This window comes from Oryx dammah, unplaced genomic scaffold (assembly GCF_014754425.2).
Source record: "Oryx dammah isolate SB20612 unplaced genomic scaffold, SCBI_Odam_1.1 HiC_scaffold_8, whole genome shotgun sequence".
NCBI classification, from domain to species: domain Eukaryota; kingdom Metazoa; phylum Chordata; class Mammalia; order Artiodactyla; family Bovidae; genus Oryx; species Oryx dammah.
Window position 1 is genome coordinate 44,035,553 of NW_024070192.1, and position 13,555 is coordinate 44,049,107.

General features: G+C 37.0%; 1 protein-coding gene across 1 annotated transcript in view; it reads left to right on the forward strand.

Moving 5' to 3' along the window:
• ATAD5 (ATPase family AAA domain containing 5) overlaps nt 1–13,555 on the forward strand; it is a 36,591-nt gene that overhangs the window by 8,176 nt on the left and 14,860 nt on the right. Inside the window, exons 4-11 of the mRNA XM_040243998.1 lie at nt 1,635–1,790; nt 3,164–3,290; nt 3,867–3,948; nt 6,510–6,694; nt 8,373–8,530; nt 9,013–9,172; nt 9,625–9,951; nt 12,586–12,682. Coding sequence (XP_040099932.1) covers nt 1,635–1,790; nt 3,164–3,290; nt 3,867–3,948; nt 6,510–6,694; nt 8,373–8,530; nt 9,013–9,172; nt 9,625–9,951; nt 12,586–12,682 — 1,292 coding nt within the window. The remainder of the gene's footprint in view (nt 1–1,634; nt 1,791–3,163; nt 3,291–3,866; nt 3,949–6,509; nt 6,695–8,372; nt 8,531–9,012; nt 9,173–9,624; nt 9,952–12,585; nt 12,683–13,555) is intronic.

Consider the following 13,555-nt stretch of genomic DNA (forward strand, 5'->3'; position numbering starts at 1 on the left):
GTATTATTACCCTAAGGTTTATCACCAGCCTGTCAAAACTTTTGCTACCAGAACAACAGATATCTATCACTCTACTCCTGTAAAGCAAATCCCTAACATTCCTAACCTCCTTATGTACTGAATAGCCATGCCTGTTCTTTTTTATTTTTTTATGCCTATTCTCTTTAACATTTTTTTTAAACATTTTTTTTAAACATTTTAAAAGTTTTGAAGAAATAACAAACGTTCGTTTAAAAAGCACAGTAGTATATACATATAAAAAATGAAAGCTTTAAAAAATTTTTTCTTTCTTATTCTGTAAGGGTAACCCACTTTAAATAGTTACACGTTTATTAGTCCAGACGTTTTCCTGTGCTTAAATAGATATGTCATTTTTAAAAGAGATCGTATAATGTAAACTGTTTTATAGCTTGTTTGCAGTATGTTTTTAATACAGATGTAAAACCTTGCAAACTCAAAATATGGAAAACACATTATCCTGGAAGATAATATTTGACTACACAGAGTCGCTTAGTACATCAGTGACAGAGCCAGACCTGCAGAGTAGACTTTGCTCTTTTCTATGCATACTGCCCTTTCAGTTGCTCTCCAAAGGATTCAGCCGAAAAGTGACTAAAAACAAAGAAGAGATGCCATGAAGATGGAAATAACCAACCATTCCAATCTGTACAGACATCTATTTTTTTTTTTAAATTTTTATACACAGTCATCTTTCTGGGTGTTTTTTTAACAAATGTAATTATATTTATCTGGATAGATTTCAAGTAAAAAAAATGAAGGCAAACCAAGTATAATTAGACACATTTTAATTTCATTTCCACGGTAAAATTTGAATAGGCATTTTTTTGGTCCTTTATTTGGTGTGATCTGTGATTATATTTTTCCATTATGTATATATTTAGTGGATTTCAGTTTTTAGAGCACTTTCAGGCTCATTGCAAAACTGAGCAAAAGGTACAGGTTTCCCATATACCCTCTGCTGCCACATAGGCAAAGCTTCCCCCATTATCAATATCAGAATAGTGCATTTGTTATCATTGATGAACTTACATTGATACATCATTATCACCCAGTGTCCATGGTTTATTTATTTATTTTTTTAAGTCTTTCCAAAAAACATTTATTTATTTATTTAGACTTGCTTTGCAAGGGCTGTCTCTAGTTGCAGCAAGTGGGGGCTACTTTTTGTTGCAGTGCCCGGCATTCTCTTGTGGGGCCCAGGTCCTAGCGCTCTGGCTTCAGCAGTTGTGGGAATGGGCTTAGTTGCTCCGTGGCATGTAGAATCTTCTTGGACCAGGGCTCAAACCCATGTCCCCTGCATTGGTAGGCAGATTCTTATCCATTCCGCCACCAAGGAAGTCCTCATAGTTTAAGTTAAGGCTTACTCTTGGTGTTGCATAATCTGTGGGTTTAGATAAATGTATACTGACATGTATCCACCATTATATTAATAGTACCATCCAGAGTAGTTTTGCTGCCTTAACAATCCTCTGTGCTCTGCCTGTTCATCCCTTCCTTTTCCCCTGACAACCACCTGTCTTTTTACTGTCTCTAAAGTTTTGTCTTTTCTGTTTTTTCTATTATTAAATATAATTTGCCAGAAACCTAAATTATTATTTCACATTTGTGTTTAGGTAAGCCGTGCTTCAAAAAATGTATCAAAAGCAAAACAATTGATCGAAAAAGCAAAAGCTTTGCATATTAGTAAGTCAAAATCTACTGAAGAAGTAGTGACACCTTTAAGGCGTTCGTCTAGACATCAGACGCTTCCTGAAAGATCAGAAACAAAAGTAAGTATTACAGATATTTAGTGGTATAAATTTTGTTTTCTTCTGTTTGAAATGAGAGAAGGAAACCATTATAAAATTATAAGATAGGGTACTTGTAGGAAGCCTTAAAGTGGTAGGAAGAGTATAAGTTTCCATTCTTTTTTAAAGGACTTTGGCTCTCTTTTGCCCACAGAATACAATCTGAATCCTTATCATCATTCAAGACCCTTCATACACAGAACTAGCTCCTACCTTTCCTCAAAACAACCTGTTTCCTCAAATACACACTTTTCACTCTGTCTTACTAAATGATTCATTTCTCTCCAAAGGGTACAGTTTTAACTTTTCAGTTTGTAGTTTCAGCTTAAAATGTGTATTAGGTACTCAGTCCTACTGGAGGAATTCCTACTTAGATTTTAAGATCCTGCTAAATGGCACCATCTTCTGTTTTTTAAAAACTACAGCAACAACAATTTTATTACAGACATATAGCTTTATTAGATATAACTTTCATACCATATAGTTTGCTGTTTAAAGTATGCAATTCAGTCATAGAGTTGTGCATCCATCACCACAGTCAATTTTAGAACATTTTAATACCTCCAAAAGAACCCCCATTGTCCTTAGCTGTCACCTCCCAGTCTCCCCTCCCTCAGCCCTAGCCAAACCGTATAGATTTGTCTGTTCTGGACATTTAATACAAATGATACATTATCACATATGATACTGTGTGGTCCGTTGCATCTGGCTTCTCTCATTTAGCATAATGTTTCAAAGGTTCATCCATGTTGTAGCGTTAGTGTTTTCTTTCTTTTGATTGCCAAATAATACCCCATTATATGGAAATACCACATGTGGTATACGGAAATACCACAACTAACGTCCATCGGTTGTTGGACGTTGAACTAGCTCTCCCTCTGTCCGCTAAACCCTGGTTCTAACCTTGATGCCATCTCTAGAGTTTCATTTGTCTGTTTCGAGGGCCTGCTCTTGCCTATGCATAGTAGATACTCAGGTATATACTGACCATATGAGTACTTATCAAACTTCATCTAATATTTTTCTAGGATATATAGTTCTGAACGAGGATAGCTAGAATTTTTATAGCTTGGTTGTATTGATTCTTTTATCTGGAATATAGTTTGTTAGTTGCTTCTTTAAAACAGAAAACTATGATCATAGTAAATCTTTTTGATCATGTGAACTTGTATGGTGTAAGTACAGACTACTGCCATTCATATCATGTATTTTTTGTATCAAATAGTTTCTGACAGGGCGATGTATGGAATTACTAATGTGATTTTCTTTTCTATGACTTCTAGCACTATAGTCTTTTTGAAATTATAATAACAATAACTATGTTATTAAAAAATTTTTTTCTTATTCTGTCTTAGGACTCTCTAATTATAATAAGTTCAAGTCCTCCTCCTGTAAAGCATCCTGAGAAAAATCAGAAGAAACTTCAGTGTCTGAATGATTTGTTAGGAAAAAAACTTAACAAGACTCCTAAAAATGTCCCTGGTAATCAGATTTGATAATATCGATGGTGAACATTAGGAGGTTTGAGGGGGATTATATAGTTCTGAATTTTAATTTAATTTAAATTTCTTGTCTTATAACCTTTTAATTATATTAAATATTTATTTTGATGAGTAAATGAGTGAAGTGATAGTGTAGTTAGTAAAGAGTTTTTCAAAGAGTAAGTGAGTATATTTTAAGTGATTTCATTTCTTTGTATCTATTTAGCCTCAGTTAACTTAGTGATTCTGAAAGCTGACTGATCATCAAAATCATCTGGGTAAATTTTTAAAAAATGTTAAATTTTTAGGTCCTTTCCTAGACATTACTGACCAAGAGTCTCTAGAGGTGGGTTGTGGGAGTCTGTAAGTTAAAAAAAAGCTCCCCAGAAAATTCTGATATTGATATTGCCAGATATCAAAATATGTATATTATATATATTTTTTCTATATGAGTTGAGAAACCAACTCATTATATAGAAAAATTTTAGTTAAAAATTTTTTAAAGAGTTCTGAAAGTAATTGAAGGTAAGTGGAGATGATAAGCCTTGATACTAACCTAAGTATTTATTTTTCTAAGGAAAAGTGAAAGTCGCACCTTTATTTCTTACTAGAAAGACTCAGAAGACAGCTGATCCTGCCCTTGGTTTTGATGAAAGCAGGTCAGTCTGATACAGATTTTAAAATGCCAAAATATTCTATGGAATGTATGTTGTATTCATTTACTTTGATGAGAAAGATTTAAACTATCATTTGAAGCTTTAATAAGTCCATTTTAAAAGATGACAATGTTGACATTGCTACAACTGCAATTTGAAGATCTTGATCTTTTGCAAACATTTTGTGCCCACCTCTAGACACACTACTAGAAAAATAAATAGGCAAACCAAAAATACCAAAAAGCTGACTTATGAACCTAGTAAATATTTAAATATCCATTATGTACCAGGCACTGTGTTTGGTACTAGGAATATCATGGAAGTAAGACACATTCCCTGTCCTCTTGACTGGTAAAGAACCTGCCTGCCAATGCAGGAGACGTAAGAGGCTCAGGTTTGATCCCTGGGTCAGGAAGATCTCCTAGAGAAGGAAATGGCACCCCACTCCAGTATTCTTGCCTGGAGAATCCCATGGACAGAGGAACCTGGAAGGCTACAGTCCATAGGGTCGCAAAGAGTTGGACACAGCTGAGCAACTTAGCACACACACACCGTCTTCTTGAGGCTTACATTTTAGAGGAAAGACAATCTCTGATTAAACTTTAATTGAGCCAACAAGTGAAGAATTGGAGTTGTGCTAAGGAGAGGTACAAAGTTCTGTTAGTAGATTTGGTCTGGTTAAGAAAGGATTCGCTGAGGAAATGCTGCCTGAACTGAAGGATGAGCAGGAGCTCATTGGGGAGGAGCAGTGGTCCATCCAGAGGGACCATCTAGAGTCCCTGTGACTGCAAGGAGCATGGTAAAGACAGGAAGTTGAAGGAATGTCCCTGTGACTTGAGCACAGTGAGCAGAGTGTGAGATTATGCTGGAGAGGTGGTACCAGCCCATGTGGGTAGGACCTTTAGGACACATGAATGGATTTTGTCACTATGCTAAGAGCAATGAGAAGCAGTCAGAGGGTTTTAAACATGAATGGAAACTTAAACATTTGAATTTTGAAAGTTTAATCTGACTGCTGGATTAATTTGGCTGTTATACAGAGAATGGGATGGAGGAGGGATTAGAGTGGATAGAGGAGTCCTGGTGAGAGATACTGAAAGTGCGGACTCAAGTATTGGAGAGGATGTGTGAAAGATTTTAGGAGTTACATTTATTTGTTAATTTTTTGTCACACCATGTGGCTTGTGGGGTTTTAGTTCCCCCACCAGGGATTGAACCTGTGCCCTTGGTAGTGAAATCGTGAAGTCCTAACCACTGGACCACCAGGGAATTCCCTAGGAGATAAATTTAAGAACCCTTTATGATTAATTGGGCTTCCCTGATAACTCAGTTGGTAAAGACTCTGCTTGCAATGCAGGAAATGCTTGTTTGATTCCTGGATTGGGAATATCCGCTAGAGAAGGGATCGGCTACCCACTCCAGTATTCTTGGGCTTCCCTGGTGGCTCAGCCAGTAAAGAATCTGCCTGCAATGCTGGAGACCTGGGTTCTAATTAATTATGCTTAATTAGACATGGGGGCTGGGGGTGGGAGAGTTGAAGATGGAAAGATGACACCTAAGTTCTGATCTGGGCCAGTGGGTTGCACAATGGAAGAAGACCAGGTTTAGGGACATGAGTTTAGGTTATTTTTTCTTTTTTTTCCTGTTTAAGTTTTATTGAGGAATAATTGCCTATTGTTAAATGCACATATCTTAAGCAGACAGTTTTGACAAGTATATTATATCCGGATATTACATCTTTCTTTTACCCCCGATTGGTTTACTTTTTCTTTTTCTGTATCCCTACCACCACCAGAACAAAAGGTTGTCACTATTTCTGGTTGCTGTTACCATCAGTTAGTTGATTTCTGTTGCCATTAGTTATTTTTTGTCTGTTTCCGAACATCACATAAACGTTGTGTTATTTTGTGCCTAAGTGCACTTGCTTGGTACACAACATACACACACGTATTTTTTAAAATCAACTTTATTCAGGTATAATATGCATATATTCATATGCACCCCTTTTAAGTAAATAGTTTGAACTGTTACAAACATTCATGTAGGAGCCTGCCATGATATGTCAACACCACTCTCTCCCCTCGGCCACCCCATCCCGCCATCCTCCTCTACCCTGTCACCAACGGAGTGGGATAAGCCAGGTGAAACTGAGACATCAGTAATAAGGGCCCTATGGTTCCTACTGTTGGAAACTTAAAATTTCTTCTGTTAATTTCTAGAAATGTGGCACTGATTTTATCTGATTATAATATAAATGTATGTTTAAAAAAAAAGGAAGACAAAAGACAGGAAAAAAAACTCACCTACCATTCGAAGATAGCCTCTGTTAACATATTGATGGATGTTCTTCAGTACATTTTTTTCTGTATATACTTAGTCTTAATTTTTTAACATTGACTAGACTTTCATTTTTACGATAAGCAGAAAAAGAATTTGACCAGTTAACATCTCAGGGAGCTGATTAAATTTTTTCACATAAAATTAAGAAATATTTATCTTATAGTGTATTTTTTTTTAGTGTTTATAACCTTAGCTATCCTTTTCTCACATTATTTTCTTAAAAGCCAAGATGCATCTGAAAAGTCTCAGGATTGTGATGTGCAGTTTAAAGCAAAGCGTGACTTCCTCATGAGTGGTTTGCCAGATTTGTTGAAACGACAAATTGCAAAGAAAGCTGCTGCGTTAGATGTGTACAATGCAGTGAGCTCCAGTTTCCAGAGAGTCCTTCATGTTCAGCAAAAAGACCATGGTGAGTTTATTCTTATGAGGTATTTTTAAACATTAGTAGCAATATGAAACTATGTAATTTGGTTTTAGGTGAGATGAAGGTTCAGGTATAATTCTTATGTGGAATTTAAAGTAGCTTTTTATCCTCTCTATTCCTGGGAAATCCCATCAACAGAGGACCCTGGTAGGCTACAGTCCATGGAGTCACGAAGAGTCGGACACGACTGAGCAACTAAACCAGCACTACCGCATCCTCTCTGCTGCAGCCTTGGGCTGAGAAAGGGGGTGGGGCAGGAAAGCCGAAGCCCTTACCCCTGATGCCAGAGGAGGGCAGGCACGTGTGTGGAGCTGAAGTGAATGCTGTCCAGAGAGGCGCTGTGTTCTTGAAATCTGAGCCTGTATCTGCACAGATCATCTTTTAAGAGTTTCTTAGAGGAACTCCATCCCTGTCTGTCCAGTCTGCAGCTCACTGTTTAAGAGAAATCTGTTTGCCTCCTTGCTGTAACAGCTTGTGCTGTTTGGTACCACACAAGTATCTTGTGAACCATCTCCTGGAGTTGGTAACAGGGAGCTGTGCTCCACTGTTCTAACTCTCTCTACCCTCACATGTACTTCACTCGAGAGCAAGATGTTTACACAAGCCTTGTAGGATGGTATTAACTTGATCTTGATCTAATTCTCTGTGGATTCAAGCGCTCTGGTAACCACAGTCTTTCTTTACCTATTTAGTTTTTATAAATACTAATCATATACAAAACCTTCTATCTTTGCTTTGTTGTTGTTCCTGAAAAGTGTTAGTCACTTCAGTCGTGTCTGACTCTTTGTGACCCCATGGTCACATGTCCATGGAATTCTGGCTCCTCTGTCCATGGAATTCAGAGGCAAGAATACTGGAATGGGTAGCCATTCCTTCTCCTGCGGATCTTCCCAGCACCGGATCACCGGGGTCTCCTGCATTGCAGGCAGACTCTTTACTGTCTGAGCCACCCGGGAACCCCCCTGTTGTTGTTCCTACCTAGTGCTTTTTGTCAGGGCAACAACAGTTACGTTCTTCTCAGCTGGCTTTGTGGTTCGGTTTGGTGTAGTCCCTCTACTCATGAAATGTTCACTATGTTCTATTCTCGTTTCTTTTCCTTTTATGTTTCTGACCTTGATGGTTTTTGAGTTTTATTTAGCCTGTCCTTTCTCTGTTGTATGGAGAAGTTCCCAGTCAGCCTTTCTAATAATATTCTACTTTTCCTTTTCTCTCAGTTCTTCTATGGCCATTCAGTGGATGAAACCTTTCTTCTTACTTTCACCAGCTCAGTTTTATAAAGAATTTTCCAATAGTATGTTCAACTCTAGAAATTAGTTATACTTTTCCTTAGGATCATGCCCATGATCACCTAGTAACAGAATCTGGATTTCAGGATGCTAATTGCCCCTGAAATTTTTAGCCTGAGTAGCAAGGTTGATTTAAAAAAATGAAAAATGTGTTAATATTTGCTTATTTTTAACAATTGGGAGGAAGACTAGGTAATTTTTATTAACTTGTTACAGGTGAGGATTTTGTTCCTGTGTACTCCTTTGAATTTTGATACTCTTCTGTTAACTGTGTAGTTGTTGTTGAGTCTTTTTGTGTTTGTTCACTTGGCATTTGGTAAATGGATAAGAATATGAAGAATGAAGGTATTTAACGTTATTTTTCTGTTTTTCTTTAGGGTGCCATTTGTGGCGTTTGAAACCACCCACTTGTCCTCTCTTAACTAAACTTAAAGAACTAAATACTAAAGTAATAGATCTCTCAAAATGTGTTATGGCTCTTGGTGAATTTTCAACATTGAATTCAAATTCAAAAAGTAATAATTCCACTGTTGTGGTAAGTATGAGAGCAGTCAACGTTATAGGATGTTTCCTTCACATTTTTCAGAGGGAAAAAATTTTACGTGTCTACTGTTGGAGCCTAAAGATCATCTCTTCCTGGAGTCTAATTTAAAAAAAATAAATCCCAATTGAAATACAATCTCTTTTAAATTCTCTGAGAGCTTTAAAAACATTTTAAGAGTTAATGATAGGCAGTTTCAAAAGAATATTAGATTATATAGCACATTTAGATACTTTGTCAGTCAAAATTATACTCTAATAAATGTATAAAATATAATTCATTTAAAAAAGAACAATAAAAATATGAACTAAGTCCTTCTAAAGCTATGCAAATGCAGCTTTGCCATCAAGGGTTGTATTTAGTGACTAAAGTTAATCCTACCCTGATGTAGACTTATAAACAGAAACTAATTGGTAGTATTCTGATTAATATTATTAGAATGTGAGTTTAATTGAACATTTGGTTTTTTATTGCAGTTTATGGGGAGAAGGAAAGATTTGACTGAAGAAGCAAGAAATCTTTTGTTGGAGGAAATTAGGTGGTCAAATCCCAGATTTCCTTTGAGGAAATACTTCTCTTTGCTTCTAAAAAAGCGAACTGAGCACCAGGTACTTTCTGACTGTCATTGTAAACAAGGTTAGTGATAAATATTATCATTTCCATTAACATTTCAGTTTTGAAAATGCTGAGGTTAGCTGTCAACTCTTGAAAGTGGTCACCACGGAGAGAACTTTTCTTGTGGTTGACAGTGAGGTTTGTTCAACTGAAGTAAAGCGTATTATGTGATGCATTGTTGGCCTCTGCTGGCTTCCAGAGTGGCCAACCCCAAAACAGCTTTAATTTATGTTAAAATACTAATAATTTATTTAAGGAAAGTCTTAGATGAGATAGTTTTTACAGCCTGTTCAAAAGGCAATCTAAATAACAAGATAGCAACTAGCTTTCAGCATTCAATATTTGATTCTTGGCTTTTCATTTTATAGTAATAAGGCTATTGGGTATTTTGAAGTGATATTAAGATTATTGGATAATAAAATTAGTTTTCTGTTGATTGGTAGGCACATGCATTTCTATAATTTCCCAAATAGAAAGTCCACAACTTGAGCCCATTGTCAGCCGAAAAGAAACCAAAAGGAAACGAGTGGAAATGGAAAATCATAAATCCAAAAGAAGGAAACCAAATGAATATTTAGAATGTCCAAGAAAGATAAATGGGAAACCAGAAGAACTTGACAAAAGAAACAACTCCAGTGGGATAAAGCTAGATTCTTCCAAAGGTTTGTTTCCTAAAACATCCAGGAAGAAACAAACAGCTTTGAGTACAAGGTGTAAAGTGGAAACAACAGTAGAAGATCCTGATATTCTGATAATAGATGATGACAAGGAGTCTTCATCAGAAGGGTCCTCTATTCCAGGTAAATTAGATTCTTTTCTCCTTCTGGTCCTAGATGTTTTTTGTTTTTAACCTCTCATTTTCCCCCTCTTTTTTAATGTATGCTCATTGCAGCATTCAAACAAAATAAGACTTGGAAGCCTCACTGATTAGGGTCTTACAGATAAACCACATTTAACAGATTTCTGTTTGGCCGTTGATTTTTCTGTGCTTCCCTAAATATGTATGCCTTTTTAAAAACTTGGGATCACACTCTCCCTATTATTTTACACCTGTTTCACTGATTTTTCTGACATAGTCCCGTTTGGTTATCTAGCGTATCTGGAGTATTCTATTGAACTAATTAATTTATTCATTTAGAGTATGTTTTGATCATTTGTACAGCAAGTCTTTTTTTTTTAATTGAAGTATACTTCGTTTACGTCATGTCACTTTCAGGTATGCCGCAAAGTGAATCAGTTATACATGTACATATATGCATTCTTTCTTTTAGCTTCTTTTCCCATATGGGCCATTTCAGAGTATTGAGTAGTGTTCCCTGTGCTATATAGCCGATTCTTACTAGTTATCTATTATATATATAGTAGTGTGTGTATATCAATCCCAGTCTCCCAGTTTATCCCTCCTTCCATCTGTGATTGTGCTTCTCTTTTGTAAAAATGTTCATTTGTTCCCTTCTTTTAGATTCTGCATATAAGCAGTATCACATGATATTTTTCTTTCTGTGTCTGTCCTACTTCACTCAGTATGACGATACTAGATCTATCCATCTATAATTCTTTTAAACTATTTTCTTGCATGCTCCACTAAATAGAATCTGCAATAGTGCAGATTCCTTAACCCCACAAATTCCCATGGGCATTTTGATTTTGCATTAGTATGTAGGTTAACTTGAAGGGAACTGGTATCTTCCCAATGTTGTCTTCTCTGTCAGGAGCATAGCCTCTCTCCATTTACTCAGGAAGACCTTAAAGAAGGTTCCAATGTATCTTTTTAGTGGTCAAGAAGAGGGTTCGTGAAAAGTATGCTACATTTGTCCTTTAGATCATTTCTTATAGTACAAATTATTTTTCATAATTTGCATTTCTTAAAGAAAGGCAATGCCAAAGAATGCTCAAACTACTGCACAATTTCATTCATCTCACACGCTAGTAAAGTAATGCTTAAAATTCTCCAAGCCAGGCTTCAACAATACATGAACTGTGAACTTCCAGATGTTCAAGCTGGTTTTAGAAAATTCAGGGGAACCAGAGATCAAATTGCCAACATCTGATGGATCATCAAAAAGGCAAGAGAGTTCCAGAAAAACATCTATTTCTGCTTTATTGACTATGCCAAAGCCTTTGACTGTGTGGATCACAATCAACTGTGGAAAATTCTGAAAAAGATGGGAATACCGGACCACCTGACCTGCCTCTTGAGAAGCCTATATGCAGGTCAGGAAGCAACAGTTAGAACTGGACATGGAACAACAGACTTGTTCCAAATAGGAAAAGGAATACGTCAAGGCTGTATATTGTCACCCTGCTTATTTAACTTATATGCAGAGTACATCATGAGAAACACTGGGCTGGAGGAAGCTCAAGCTGGAATCAAGATTGCTGGGAGAAATATCAATAACCTCCGATATGCAGATGACACCACCCTTATGTCAGAAAGCGAAGAACTAAAAAGCCTCTTGATGAAAGTGAAAGAGGATAGTGAAAAAGTTGGCTTAAAACTCAACATTCAGAAAACCAAGATCATGGTGTCCAGTCCCATCACTTCATGGCAAATAGATGGGGAAACAGTGGAAACAATGGCTGACTTTGTTTTTCTGGGCTCCAAAATCACTGCGGATGGTGATTGCAGCCATGAAATTAAAAGACGCTTACTCCTTGGAAGGAAAGTTATGACCAACCTAGACAGCGTATTGAAAAGCAGAGACATTACTTTGCCAACAAAGGTCCGTCTAGTCAAAGCTATGGTTTTTCCAGTGGTCATGTATGGATGTGAGAGTTGGACTGTGAAGAAAGCTGAGCACTGAAGAATTGATGCTTTTGAACTGTGGTGTTGGAGAAGACTCTTGAGAGTCCCTTGGACTACAAAGAGATCCAGCCAGTCTATCCTAAAGGAGATCAGTCCTGGGTGTTCATTGGAAGGACTGATGCTGAAGCTGAAACTCCAATACTTTGGCCACCTGATGGGAAGAGCTGACTCATTGGAAAAGACCCTGATGCTGGGAAAGATTGAGGGCAGGAGGAGAAGGGGACGACAGAGGATGAGATGGTTGGATAGCATCACTGACTCAATGGACATGGGTTTGGGTGGACTCTGGGAGTTGGTGATGGACAGGGAGGCCCAGTCTGCTGCACTTCATGGGGTGGCAAAGAGTTGGACACGACTGAGCGACTGAACTGAACTGAGTGCTTTGAGTAACATTTTTAATGTATACTTTTAAATCTTATAGTCATGAGCCTTTAGCTTTTAAGGGGAACAGTTTTGATGAGAAGAATTTTCAGTGTAATGTTAGGTTTTTAAAATTGCCTTTTTTGGCAGTTTATAAATATAAACATTTCTACAAATACTTATTGTTCATGAAACAATAATGTAAATGTATAAGAATATATGTTTATGTCAAGGAACAAAATACTTCAATACATATTTTTTTCTTTAGATTCTGGAACTGAAGACATGCTTTGGACGGAAAAGTATCAACCTCAGAACTCCAGTGAACTCATAGGCAATGAGCTAGCTATAAAAAAGTTACATAGGTTGGTAAAATTTATAAAGGAATTGAGAAATAGTTTATGAATCTAGTTTTACTATTTATTTATACTGAAATCTAGAAATTATGGGCTTCCCTGGTGGCTCAAATGGTAAAGAATCTGCCTCCAATGGAGGAGACTCGGGTTCGATCCCTGGGTCAGGAAGATCCCCTGGAGAAGGGAGTGGCTACCCACTCCAGTATTCTTGCCTGGAGAATCCACGGACAGAGGAGCCTGACAGGCTACTGTCCATGGGATCGCAAAGGGTCAGACACGAGTGAACTACTAACACAACGCTAGAAATTATAAAGTTATACATCACAAGGTAAAATCTTAAAAAATAAAAATCCAAAGTGAAATGTAAATGTACTTTTCTCCTGTTTCTATCCCTTACTGTTAATGATGTCTTATAAAACCTTCCAGAAAAAAATTAATGCATATATATGCTCTTCCTAACAGATAGGATCATGTTACCACTAACTCAGGTCATAATCCTTTGTCTTCAATTCCCACCTCCAAAGAGTTCTGGAAATTGAAAGTTTATTAACTTTATTATATACATAATATTTATTATGACCTTCCTTGATGGCTTAGAGGTAAAGAATATGCCTGCAGCGCAGGAGATGCAGGTTTGATCCCTAGGTCGGGAATATCCCCAGGAGAAGGAAAAGGCAACCCACTCTAGTATTCTTGCCTGGAAAATCCCATGAACAGAGGAGCCTAGAAGGCTACTGTCCATGGAGTCAAAAAGAGTTGGACACAACTTTAGCGACTAAACAACAATGACAGAAGTTCATTATAGTCTTTATTGGTCCCAACCAGAAATATCCAGTAATTATAGATGTACTGCCACAGACCCATTAAAGGTATTACGTGATA